The sequence below is a fragment of the Ctenocephalides felis genome, unplaced genomic scaffold (genome assembly GCF_003426905.1).
Source record: "Ctenocephalides felis isolate EL2017-DRISC unplaced genomic scaffold, ASM342690v1 CF-g0.4_SCAFFOLD_00845, whole genome shotgun sequence".
Classification (NCBI taxonomy): domain Eukaryota; kingdom Metazoa; phylum Arthropoda; class Insecta; order Siphonaptera; family Pulicidae; genus Ctenocephalides; species Ctenocephalides felis.
This window is the reverse complement of record NW_020536999.1, coordinates 15516172-15529029: the sequence shown is the minus strand read 5'-3', so window position 1 is coordinate 15529029 and position 12858 is coordinate 15516172. Positions and strand designations below refer to the sequence as shown.

The 12858-nt window shown below is 32.7% G+C and overlaps 3 protein-coding genes across 3 annotated transcripts in view; all 3 read right to left on the bottom strand.

The window, feature by feature from the left end:
• The window catches only part of LOC113378898, a 4901-nt gene extending 1577 nt beyond the window's left edge, over positions 1–3324 (bottom strand). Inside the window, exons 1-4 of the mRNA XM_026619506.1 lie at positions 3142–3324; positions 1190–1288; positions 952–1119; positions 711–880 (exon numbers count right to left, since the gene is read on the bottom strand). Of these exons, the coding sequence (XP_026475291.1) occupies positions 711–880; positions 952–1119; positions 1190–1288; positions 3142–3292 (588 nt within the window). The 5' untranslated portion in view covers positions 3293–3324. The remainder of the gene's footprint in view (positions 1–710; positions 881–951; positions 1120–1189; positions 1289–3141) is intronic.
• A 98-nt stretch (positions 3325–3422) lies between these two features.
• LOC113378882 lies at positions 3423–9746 on the bottom strand. Its single transcript, XM_026619505.1, has 11 exons — positions 9085–9746; positions 8751–8970; positions 8307–8514; positions 7391–8185; positions 6896–7157; positions 5611–5791; positions 5275–5502; positions 4754–5056; positions 4263–4486; positions 3835–4119; positions 3423–3765 (listed from the first exon to the last, which is right to left on the bottom strand). The coding sequence occupies exons 1-11, from the start codon at positions 9744–9746 to the stop codon at positions 3423–3425; spliced, it is 3711 nt and encodes a 1236-aa protein (XP_026475290.1).
• A 376-nt stretch (positions 9747–10122) lies between these two features.
• LOC113378868 (lisH domain-containing protein C1711.05-like) overlaps positions 10123–12858 on the bottom strand; it is a 16363-nt gene continuing 13627 nt past the window's right edge. Inside the window, exons 2-4 of the mRNA XM_026619504.1 lie at positions 10719–10897; positions 10557–10602; positions 10123–10498 (exon numbers count right to left, since the gene is read on the bottom strand). Coding sequence (XP_026475289.1) covers positions 10123–10498; positions 10557–10602; positions 10719–10897 — 601 coding nt within the window. The remainder of the gene's footprint in view (positions 10499–10556; positions 10603–10718; positions 10898–12858) is intronic.

Sequence of the window (12858 nt, the reverse complement as noted above, 5' to 3'; positions counted from 1 at the left end):
CCGTTTCATTGAAGTGCTCTTTGGTAAACCACATTTTTTGTTTTTTGGTCTGACGTTGACACAAACAAAGCGGATGGCTTTCCAACTCGTGAGCAGGCAATGTATAACTATCCATGTGAAAAACAATGATTTTCTAAATAATCTATTTGAAATTTATCCCGCAAACACTAAGCGATTGGCCTTGCGACTTGTTATTGCGAACGCAAATCAATCTGGAAATTGCAATCGTTTGAAGTCAAACGGAAGACCAGTCGGAATCATTGGTATGTCACCAAATCGCCAGCAATTTTTGATGAATGGTGAAATTCAGTGCGTGTAAATCATTATTTTTTGCGGCAAGAATTGCTCGTTGACTTAACCAAGCATAATTCTGATAATTCTCACTAATGTCATTACTGGAATTTTTGGATAATCTATTTGAAATTATTTAAAATAATTATTTTCATTACTCGAATATTTAATTACAGTGCGTGAAGTTCCAGCAATTTGCATTGAGGCACGATGCCATGAACCACTAAATTTCTTAGCTATAAACCTTGCGGAGCCCGAGACCTGTCCAACGAATGCAAAATTGTCGAAATCGGTTCGTGCGTTCTAGAGTTGAATCGTCAGAAAGGAAAAACCCGACTTATTTATATATATATATATATATATATATATATATATATATAATATATAATCTCAAGTCAAAAGAGCCAAACAAGTATTACCTCTGCTTTTCCTTTGTCTTCTAAAATTCCTATTTCTAGATCGTGATCTTGATCGAGTTTTGGAACGAGACCTGGATAAAGACCTGTCAATAGATTTAGATCTTCTGGAGTTTCCTCCACTTGAAGACCTTGAAGTCGTTGACGATGTAGAACAGCGAGAATTTCTATACCTTTGCAATTAAATAGTATTAATATCAACTCATAAATAATTATAATAATTTAAAAAATGTTTTATCCAAACCTCCTGTTATTCGGTGATCTTGATCTATTTCTAGACCTAGACCTGTTTCTGGACCTGGACCTGTTCCTTGATCTGGATCTATTTCTTGACAATGATCTATTTTTAGACCTCGATCTGTGCCTAGAACGAGACCTGTGTCGCCCTTGTCTGTCTTTACGCCTTTTTTGTCTAAATATAATATAACAGTAATATTCCTCTTCTAATGATGGAACCTATTGAAAATATTTTATAAAATTACCTATCTTCAGGAGATCTACTTCTTGAGTGTCGTTTTTCGGGTTTTCTACGTTTACTGGGGCTCCTGCTTCGGCTTCTGGTTCGAGGCCTAACGCGCTTGCTAAAATAGAAAATAATCGAATTATTAGAGTTAATAGACAAATAAAAATAAATGTTATTTTACTTTATCATATGATCATCGAGATTCATACTCTTTTTTGGGAAATGAAAAAAAAATGATTGGATTCAGACTTCAAAATAATAATTTTTAATCTGCATTGTTTTAAAAAACTTAAAAGATTCTTCATAAAACGCACGTTGAGCAGGTTTCCGAGACAATCGACCGAGCCATTTCTTTATTAGCAATTGAATTCAAAACTTTTCCTAGTTTTTGCCAAAAATCCTGAAGTGATTTTGAAAATTCAAAAACTGTTCGAAGGATATTGATTGCAAATAGCTTTCATTAACTTTTGGTGAAGATTGACCAAAGATTAAATGTTGAAATTTTCTCTAACTCCCCTTTAACTTAAGGGTAAGTTAAAGTAATCGCAAAAAAATCGAAAACAAAATTTTTTATAAATCTTTACGTTTCAGAGGTTTCTGAACATTTTGGCATACCTTAGAAAAAATGAATTGTTGTGTGTATGTGTCTGTGCTGATACAAATTTTCGACGATTTCGCGAACACGGATCAATCGATTTGAATTGTTTACAAGCAGTTGAATTATAAAATTTCATGAATGTTTAGAATTTCGCAGTGGACTTGAGCAATTAATTCTAATCAGAATCTATGCCGAAACCTATGTAAGTTCTTTAGTGTTTTGTATTTATCTACTGATTACAGTTGACTTAAATAAAATACATTTTTAGAACACGGAATAAATAAAATGTAATGAGATGAACGAATTAATTTATTATCTTCCCGTAGGGAAAGTTATAGTAATCGCAAAAAATTGAAAATGAAATTTTTATAAAATCTTTACGTTTCAGAGGTTTCTGAACATTTTGGGATAGCTTAAAAAAATGAATTGTTGTGTGTATGTGTGTGTGCTGATACAAATTTTCGACGATTTAGCGAACACGGATCAATCGATTTGAATAATTCAATGTTTACAAGCAGTTGAATTATTAAATTTCATGAAAGTTTAGAATTGCGCAGTAGACTTGAGCAATTAATTCTAATCAGAATCTTGCCGAAACCTATGTACGTTCTTTAGTGTTTTGTATTTATCTACTGATTACAGTTGACTTAAATAAAATACATTTTTAGAACACGGAATAAATAAAATGTAATGGTATGAACAAATTAATTTATTATCTTTTCGTAGGGTAAGTTATAATAATCGCAAAAAATCGAAAATGAAAATTTTTGCATATCTTTACGTTTCGAAGGTTTCTGAACATTCTAGTGTTTCCTTATTGTTAGAAAAAATGAATGTATGTGTGTGTATGTGTGTATGTATGTGTGTTTGTATACAATTTTTCGTCCACGATTTCGGGCGCACGGATCAACCGATTTGAATTATTCAAAAAACATTTTACTCGTATTTCGAAGATACAGATAAAATAAAGAAAAAAATATATATTTGGCAGAAATTAGACATATGCACATCAAAGCATTAGAGATTTTAATAATAGAACAAATTTTGAAAGACATCGACTGGAAATCGTATTAATTATTTTTAATGAAAGCGTATTTTCGAAATGAACTGTTGCAGACTTTATTTAAAAAGCTGTAACTTCATTTTCATTGAATAATTTGTTCATTTTTACATATGGAAGTACACGCAAATGCCTTGCAATGGAAAATGCTAATTACAGCTATATCTGTTATTTTTACGAAAATTGCGTATAGTTCCATAAATAAGCATTTTTCACAAATAATTCGTTTAGGCTAAAGATTAATTCTAGATTAAAAATAAGACAACGTGACTTGTTATTATCACGTGTCATAACCTAATTCTATTGCGCTCACCTTGGATCATTCGGCTTTTGCACTTATCCGTCATTTCTTTCACAATGAGAGGAGATTTTAGTGTCTCTAAAGGCTTGAAACTCGAATCCAGGTCTATTTGGCAAGCAACATTGCAGGTTTTGCTTCGTAACCTATCCTTTCTGAGATGCATTATTACTTTATCTTCTCCGTGTTCGACTTTCGCGACTTGTTCAATATTTTCACAACTTCTTTCTGATCAGTTTTGTCATTAGTTTTGTCACTGACAACGTTATTTTTATCCGTCTGCGGCGATTGTGTCCTTAGCAAGCGTCTTGTATACTGGATAATAACGAATTGCTTGAGATCTTTGCTTCCTTTTTGGACGCACCTTTCAAAATTCTGTCATTTATGTCAACTAAAACTTTTAATTTGCTTTTGTCGTGCGGTGCGCGCTCGAAAACATTATCAGGCAACACCGACTTCTTCGCCAAAACGAAGGATAACTTGCTGCTCTCTGGCAACACTGCAGGCGAAAAACTTGGTTTTTTACTTATTGCAGTGTTCACTCCTATTGACACTAAAACAATTTCTTCATATTCTGGATTGCATCTCCTAGGAAGGTCTGGGACTTGTTTCGTTTCATCTTTTGTTTGATCATTTCTTCTAGAGGTACTATGGCACTTGGAGGTATAACAGGAATCATGCGTTCGATGTCTTTTTCTTTACGATTACATTTCTTCAGCATCATTGCTTTCTAGATGCATCTCCAATTGGATCAAATACCTTGGGTTTGAGTTCGAAGGAGAGATTTTGGAAATAGGATTAGTTGTTGGAGTATTGCATGCACCTTTATTCATATTACACCCATTTGAATTAGGAATAATTGTTGGAGTAATTCCTACTCCTTTATTCATGTTACAACCATTTGAATTAGGATTAGTTGTTGGAGTAATTCCTACTCCTTTATTCATATTACAACCATTTGAGTTAGGATTAATTGTGGAGTATTTCCTATGCCTTTATTCATGTTACAACCATTTGAATTAGGATTATTGTTGGAGAAATTCCTACTCCTTTATTCATGTTACAAGCATTTGTTTCGTTCTTGGAGTCAACATCAAATTTGATGCAGCAGGTGAAGAAGCTTTTGGAACCAGCACTTGTTTTGAAACATTTTCATGTGTTCTGGTTGATTCACACTCGAATCATTGACTTTGGGAGGACTCGATGTCAAGGCAGTGTTCGGATTCAAGGCAGTGATTTCATTAGCAGAACTATTTATCCTATTATTAGGAGTGCTTGAATTACTGGCAGTCGTCTCATTATTATCCTCTTTTCCACCTCCACATTTTTTCGCATCATATACTCTTGCAAGTTTAGCTTTCTTTTAGTTTGTTTAACTGTTTTATATCATATTGTCTTCAGCATAGGTAGGACTTTGACCACTTGGAGAAATGCAAGTTAATCCTCCGGTTTCATCAGGATTAACAGAACTATTAACAATAACACTATTATCACTACATGCTAATAATATATTAGATTTATTATTTTCACTATGCATTAATTATCTTTGGCACTTAAACTATTACACTAATATTGTTCATTGGATGCACACTAAACTTCTCATTTTTTATTAATTTCTGTTTAATACAGGCTTATTTAAAACATCTCTATTTAACCTAGGAGTTTTGTCAGAAATTTCAGGTTTGCGGGCTGGTTTTGAAGTATTGCTGACAGTTTTATCAGCTTGTGAATCGGTCATCGATGAAATTTTTCTAATGTCAACCAATTGAGAGCATTTCTTCTCTGCATCTTTCATTAATTTGGTTTTAACAGGTTTTTGGGATTTCTTATTATCTTTTTTACGCTTAGAATTTTTGTTAGATGGTTTGTCCTCATTTTTTGTATTATTTTGCTTCTTATCTGAACTGCGAGATAGTTTTTTCAATGATGCCTAATATAGGACAGAAAAATGGAGTTTTAAATTTGGTAGTTCTATTTGCTTTAATCGTATTTTAAAATAATTTTAGTTCGTAAGAGAAGCTTAAAATTAAATCAACTCAAAAATATTGTTACTTAAATAGCAAAACAAGTTTAAAATTTTCTCAAAATTAATTCTATGAATCCTTTTATCTAAGATTAAGCAAATTTAAGAATGAACTGAAAATATACCTCATCTTCACGAATGCAATAGTCAGGATCAGCCTTTCTCGAATCATCACTATCACTCTCAGAACTTTCCATGTAGGGACTGTCATCATCCTGGTTCTCTCCCTCATCAGTACCATCAGACTCTGGTATGCACATTGATTTAATATTTTTACCTTTGCCTACACCTAGACCTTTTGCGCGTTCATCCGTTTTCCTATAGAACTGATTAGAATGGAAACTGCTTGGTGTCTAAAATGTATGAAAGTTTATGTTAGTGTTACATGATAAAAATTTACATCAGATTCAGAACAATTGGGTATTTGATAAAAACTTTGAATAATTTAGAGAATGGTTTACCTGACATTTTTCATCGATTGTGACCACATCTATTGATTCATCCTCTGTGGAGAAAGAAGAATCTTTCTGAGGAGATTCAAGCGCTGATGAGTTTTTATCAATGGACATTTTGGATGTACTATTATTATTAGCAAATAGTGGTTCAATGGACATCTGTACTTTATCAAGTGGCTGAAGTGACCTGTTCAATACAAAACATTTGTTTGTATTGTGAAGTAATTAACCAAAGATCTTTTCATATTTAAATAAAACTAGTGGGGTGGGTGGCATCATGCCTTAAGGCAAATTGCTGGAACTTCCCGTACCGTAACGAAATGTTCGAGGATTACTGAATGTTTTCAAATAGATTATTATAAATATTGTAACATTGTCTAATATTTATAAATATTATATAAACTGAATTGCAAAGTTGAAATTATTTGTAAAGTATATTAGAACTATAGTCAGAATTAAAAATAAATATTTTCGACATACAAAAAACTGAAAAAAAAAAAGAAAAAATTGGACAATTTTTTTTTCCAAAATCGATTATTTTGTTAAGACAAGCAGAAAGTTCTTTGAATCATTTAAATCGGACGCTTAGTTCTCTCAAAAACTGCCATTTTTACATATTAGCTCCGTATCTTCAAAATGGCTGGGCCTGCCTTTGCCAAAAACTAATAAACACTTCTCCCAATCATTACTAATTGAATGTTTTTTAGATCATTCAAATCGGATACTCCGTTCTCTCAAAAATACGATTTCTATTTTCTGCACTCTTTGCTCCGTATCTCCGAAACGGCTGGACCTGCCTTTGCCAAAAACTAATCAGCTCTTTTCCCTATCAATAGAAATCGAATGTTTTTTGAACCATTCAAATCGGTTGATCCGTGCGCCCTAAAACGTGACTGGAAATTTGTATCCACACATACATACACACACACACATCCATTTTTTCTGAGGTATGCCAAAACGTTCAGAAACCTTCAAAACGTCGAGAAATGTAAAAATTTTCAATTCCGATTTTCGGCCCATTACAATAACTTACCCTACGGGAAGTTAAATATGTTGGCCAATGCTATTTTATCCATAAATATATAAGTTATTTAAAAAAATATTCTATAGTGGTAGGAAAAATAGCAGTAACATTTTTCATTTTTGTATAAATGCACAATTGCATTTGCACACTTTGTCCGTCTGATTTACATAATGAGACGCCAACCAACTGCATGGTGCAGTAGAACAAAAGTAAACTTTTTCTTTCATTCGCGCTTGTTAAGTCTAATATTCATGGTGACGAACTTACGTCCTCATAACCAATTTCCGCACCATTTCCCTGGCTATTTTTGATGCGGCTGCCGGACTATATTCGTTAGCAGCCTCAGAATTGGGAACTGCATCACCCGGTGTCCTTGGAGGAACCGGATTAAGGCCAGGAGACGTTGGTGTAGACGATGGCAATAAAAGACCTTTGCAATCCTCCTCAGTTATATAGGAGGCCAAATCGAAATCTCTAGCGTCATCCGATAAGTCTCCTAAGAGCAAATTCAAATTTATATCATCCCGATCTAAAAAAAGATATTGCAGAGATTTATTGCTACTTGTAAAACAAACCGTGGAAAAAATACAATGCATGATTAAGAATAAAACTTTTTTAGATTTCTATAGGAGAAATGAAGTTGTTATACATTTCCTGATCAAAACTACAATTCCACTAAAATATCATTTTTTACCTTTGCTTAAAAATATACATTTCAATATTATTCATCAGGATATTAATGTTCTGATCCCCATTACTAACCTTTTGGGCTTACATCATTAGAATTAGTTCCTCTGACTGTAGCTGCTCTAATTCTTTCAGAGGACAATTTCGCAGCAGGACTGCTTACAGTTTTTCTTTTGCGATCACTGCCACCGCTGCTAAAAACAGGCGATTTGTAATAATCGACAGTCGAGTGTGACTTCAAAAGACTTCTTCCTGGTGTCGGAATGTAAACATCATATAAAACATTTTTTACTGGAGGACTAAACTCTGCTATAGTCTTTAATATCCTTTCTAATGGTCCATTGTGAGGTTTGGAATCTTGGATCTCACGTGGTATTGCAAACAAAGATTCTGGAGATGTCTTATCCTTATTCTGATTTTTTGTTGTACTTTTCCCTAAATTAGTATCAAACCCATTGTCAAAACTTTGAAGTTGCGTAGATTCTACAACTTCCTCAAAATGCATTAAACCATGTGTTTGCACTTCCGCAAAATCTGCATCTGCTGTTAGATGCTCCACAAAAGCAACGACTTCTCCACTTGTGTTCAAATCCACAGTGACACCATCGGTTTTTAAATTATTTAAACTATCATCAACTAGGTCACATGCAACTGAATCACAACTAGAATCTGTGTTAACAACCTTCTCGATATCTTCTGGATTCAAATGAGGAAGACTACATACGGAAACGTTATTGGCTTGAATACATGATTGTACTCGGTCATCCACAGTATTGATTAATTTGGAGGAATCGTCAATTGTATCTTGAAGTACATCAAGTTTAGCTATGCCACTTATTTCTTGAGGCAATTCATGGTGGTCAATAGATTCTGGAAGGTTTATTAATTATTTTGAATAGTAAAAAAAAATTGCATTGTACGACCGCGTGATAACTATATACTTATTCCCAAACTACTATTTTTCCTAAAAATCTCTTTTCACAAATCTTACCATTGTTCTTTTTAATCGGACTAGAGCTCAGGCATTCATGAAGGTTGGATTCGTCATCAGGAAAAACCGATTGTCTCATTGGTGTAGGTTTGATGGGGCTTATAAATTTCATAGAAAAATTAGAAAAGTTGAGGCCAGGATCAAACACTCTTTCGGAACAAGTTACATCAACATCGTGCTTCAATTCATATTCAGAATCCAATGAATCCTAAAGAGGGGAATGATTTTTATCATCAACATAATTAAAAATTAATAGCAAGCAAAACACCCATGATGATGTCAAGGATTAAAAGATATATCCAAATAACAAAAATTGCATAAAATTTTCTTTTGGATTCAGTTAAATGTTTTATACAAAATCATGTAAAACAATGAATTCATAATTCTATCTAATCATAATATTCTAGAACAATATTTAAAGAAGTTGTTATATTGAAGCTTTACCTCGTTGGGGTTAACTGTGAGGATCTCCACAGAAGGTGTTATAGTTCTTATATCCACTTCCAAGATATCCCTTGAAGCCCAAATATTGAACGGCTCATTTGAATGCTGGAATTCAGATATGACTGATGTACTTGAAGTTCTCCTTCGCCTTCTCTTATATTCACCAAATATTTGATCGTCTTTAACCGTAGTCCTAAATTTGTCACAAAAACTTACACTCCTAAATCGATTTTTTTGAAACACACAATGTTCAAATATAGAGATTTGTTTATTATCCAATTTTGTAATATCAGAAAGACTTCTACTTTTGTTATATATTAAATTTGTTTTGTACAAAATTTCAGGTTTGGCACTTGTTAACGTCATATCATATGATTTTGTTTCTAGGATAATTTCTTTGCATCTATTTATATCATTATCATCGACCTCTGGATTATTTACATTATTTACACTAGAATTAACAGTTTGGTTTTCTGTCCTAATTTCACTCTCATTTACTAAAGGATTTTGAGAAACATCTGCACCGGTTGAGCAAACTTCACTGCCACTTATTACAACTTCTGCATCATTACTTGAAGTATCAATTTCTATCACAGCTTCACTAATGCTAAAGCTTTCATCACTATGTGATGATGGATCAGCACTTACATTATTTCCATCTTCATTACCAACAATATTGTGATCACTGCCGAAGTCAGTTTCAACATTGCCCATATTATTTGATACAATTTCAGCATTTGTTTTATTTATACTTGCATCAACTACAGATATCTCAGTAGCATCACTCGAGTCATCAGTGATTTTATCACCAATTTTTTGGTCTGTATCACGATCTGGAGAAGCAGCTTGCGCAATGTTATCACCTTCTTCAACTGTAATTGGAACAAGATTTGAAGTATCAACTTCATTTTCTTCATTTATTTGGCAATTTGCAGTTCTTGATTCCGTGTCACACTCTACAGTAGTAATTTCAATAATAGCTTCGGTATTGTGCATATATTCATCTTCTTCATTTGCAACAAATACTTATCACTACTACTTTCTTCATCAATACCATTATTTTTTGATGAACAATATGTATTCGTATCATACAATCATTGTTTTAATAGAATTCTTCATCTTTCACAAATGGTTCATTACTATCATCAGTGATTCCATTTACTAATGGGTTTTCATCATTGTCTTCAATAATTTCAACACATTCAAAGTCACTTGCTTCTGATCGCCTATCGTCATTAACTTCACTATCAGAATCACTTGAATCGTTAACCATGACTGATTCTTCAGCAGCGCCGTCATTATCAATTTTATATTTGTTGATACATCATTATTTGCATCAAGGCATTCAACACTTTGAACACTATTACTATTACTAGAAACAATTAATCTTTGTCACTACAGTTATCATTAATAAGTTCAAGCGATGAAGAATCATCAACATTTGTTTGAATGTTTCAACCATTTGAATGTTGGAATCATTTGAATCAGTAAACCTACTATCATCACTAATTACATGAATTAAGTTATCATTTTTTAATTCACTAACCTTGTCACCAAAAATATTTTGATTTGCATTAGCAATTTTATCACCATGTTGGTAATGACTAGCATCGTTGTTTTCTGCATCACTTTCACCATTTTCACTATCATCACTACTGCTGCTGCTATTACTGCTGCTACTGCTACTCTTGGAGTCATCACTGCTCAAATCTTCACCATCACTATTTTCATCACTGGAACTATCACTACTGTATTTTGAAACGTTAGTTCCAATACCCTCAGTGGATATTCTGGTTGGAAAAAAACTTTTCATCCAAGTTTCTCAAATGCGTAAAATCTGCTTTTTCAGCAACTGAAATAAAATAATAGAACTTAAAACTTAGAAAATTAGCCATCGAAATCTTTGCATTTTGAATTGCCATATAAAGTATTTTAGAGTCCCTCAAGTTGTAAAGGATTATCAATTACCATAAGTAGTAGAAGCAGGACTAGTGCTACATCCAGTAGCATAATCTTCAGTTTTGTAGCCCATAGAGCCTGGAGACGATTTTTCTAAAGAAAAACTTGTGTTTTCTGATGAAGAAGTCGTGCTGTGCCTGGAAGAAATTCCTGATGTTTCTGTGTCACTTGGGGACCTGTTTGCAAAACTAAAAGAATAAAAATAACAGATTTGTAGATTTAAACAGGTTTAGCTCCAAAATGATTTCCTAACACCTACGAATAATCATGGTAGTAGAAAGAATCTTGGGATGGTCATATATCAGCAATTCCAAAATTCTGAGAAGTTTGTTTTCGCCAAAAAATCCGATTAGCTAATTTTATGTTTTCTCAAACGTTTCAAGCCATTCTGAATCGAATGAGACAAAATTTCAAAAAAGTATGTGTGTGTCTGTGAACAGATTTTTTGCCGTAAATTGGCGTTTTCCCAAAAACGGCTGAACAGATTTCAAAAATTTAAAATCCATTCGAAGTATCTCGATGAGAACTATTGTATGTCAGTTTTGTGCGACGATCGGCCAAGCCGTTCTTTATAAATAGCATACAGTGAAACATTTTTCGTCCACGTTTCAGACTGGAATTCTGAATCGATTTTGAAAATTCAAAAACCGTTCGAAAGCAATAGTTTGGGAACCGTGCTGATTAGTTTTTTGTAGAGATCGGACGGGCCGTTTTCTTGTAATAAAGTTTTAAAGATTTTTTTTCAACGATTTTTATTTTTTTTTTGTCGGTAGATACCATAATCTTATAAATCATACTAAACATTATGACCCTACGACAACTCGTTTAGCTTAAAATTCGTCAAAGAAAAAAGTTTGCAAAAATTAGTATCGTTTTTTGGCATTTGTTAAAATTAGACCTTTCATGGACGTTTGCTCTCAAAAACGCCTGAACGGATTTCAGAAATTTAAAAGCCAATCAATGTATTTCGATGAGGATTATCGTTCTCAGTTTTGTGCAATGATCGGCCGAGCCGTTCTTGTAATTTCGAAATTTACACATATCGGAAAGTTTATGTAAATTGCCTCAAGGTAAAATACCAATACTAACTATGTAGTTTAATATATTTTACCGATTAATAAAAACGGTAACTTAGAGAGATTATATAATGGTACACATGATTTTATGGACTTCCCGTATAGTAAAAATAATTGTGTTAGTATCGTAATAGCAGTAATTCTATTATTGTATAATATTTCAGTAATGTGTTTCTAGTATTATTGTAGTATTTTAATAGTAGTACATCTGTAGCTATGCAGTAGTATTCCTGGTTTATTTGTATAGTAGTATGTTAGTATTGCAGCAATGCCACTTATTATTAGTATTATGGTAGTTCCACTAGTATTATAGTAACTATATTATTGCTGTAGTATTTCTAATAGAGTAGCATTTCAGCATGTAGGAGTATTGTAGTCTTATTAAATAATTAGTAGCAGTAAATTTCTAAATAGAAAGTTTTGAGCAGTTGTTTAAATATTGCAGACTAACAATATAACCAGATATCGGTATAGCAATCAAGTAGTGATGTTACTTTTGGATACTTTATCGGATCCTGAAAAACATGTGTTCAATTATAGTATCATATTTGACACTACAAATAATTTTAAAAATTACTACATTTTGAAAATTTAAACTGCTATCTAAATAAGAAAAATAAAATTTACTCTGTATTTGCAGTATCATGGTTGAAGCTCCAGGGATGTCGCACATTGTATGCTCGCAAATAACCAGTCTGCGACCCATTTCGTCTTATGGTAAATCTGAAAAAGTTACAACTAAAATTGAATCAAATTTTCTAGTAAATATATCAAACAAAAGTTTATAAAACTGCATAATAATTTTTCTACAAAGTGGTTACATAGAATAATATATAAAAAAAATAACTGAACTAGGCGTGGGACAGGACAACGTCTGTCGGGTCATCTAGTATATATATATATATATATATATATATATATATATATATAATTAGCAACAAAACTAGCATTGCCATGCAACGCTTGATCACGAGACAAATTATGCAAACAAATTATCTGTCTAATGTTTAAAATACACCACAGGTGTGGGAAAGTTGCCAAAAAATCGTTCAACTAATAATTTTTGTATTATC

Bases quoted from the DNA above. Each gene is read 5' to 3' on its own strand.
- LOC113378882 (XM_026619505.1), bottom strand. From the start codon at position 9,746: ATGCACAATACCGAAGCTATTATTGAAATTACTACTGTAGAGTGTGAC. The intron at 8,515-8,750 runs GTAAAGCTTCAA...TCCCCTCTTTAG, and splicing joins TCACAGTTAACCCCAACGAG to GATTCATTGGATTCTGAATA. The intron at 5,792-6,895 runs GTAAGTTCGTCA...TGTATTGAACAG, and splicing joins CGGAAATTGGTTATGAGGAC to GTCACTTCAGCCACTTGATA.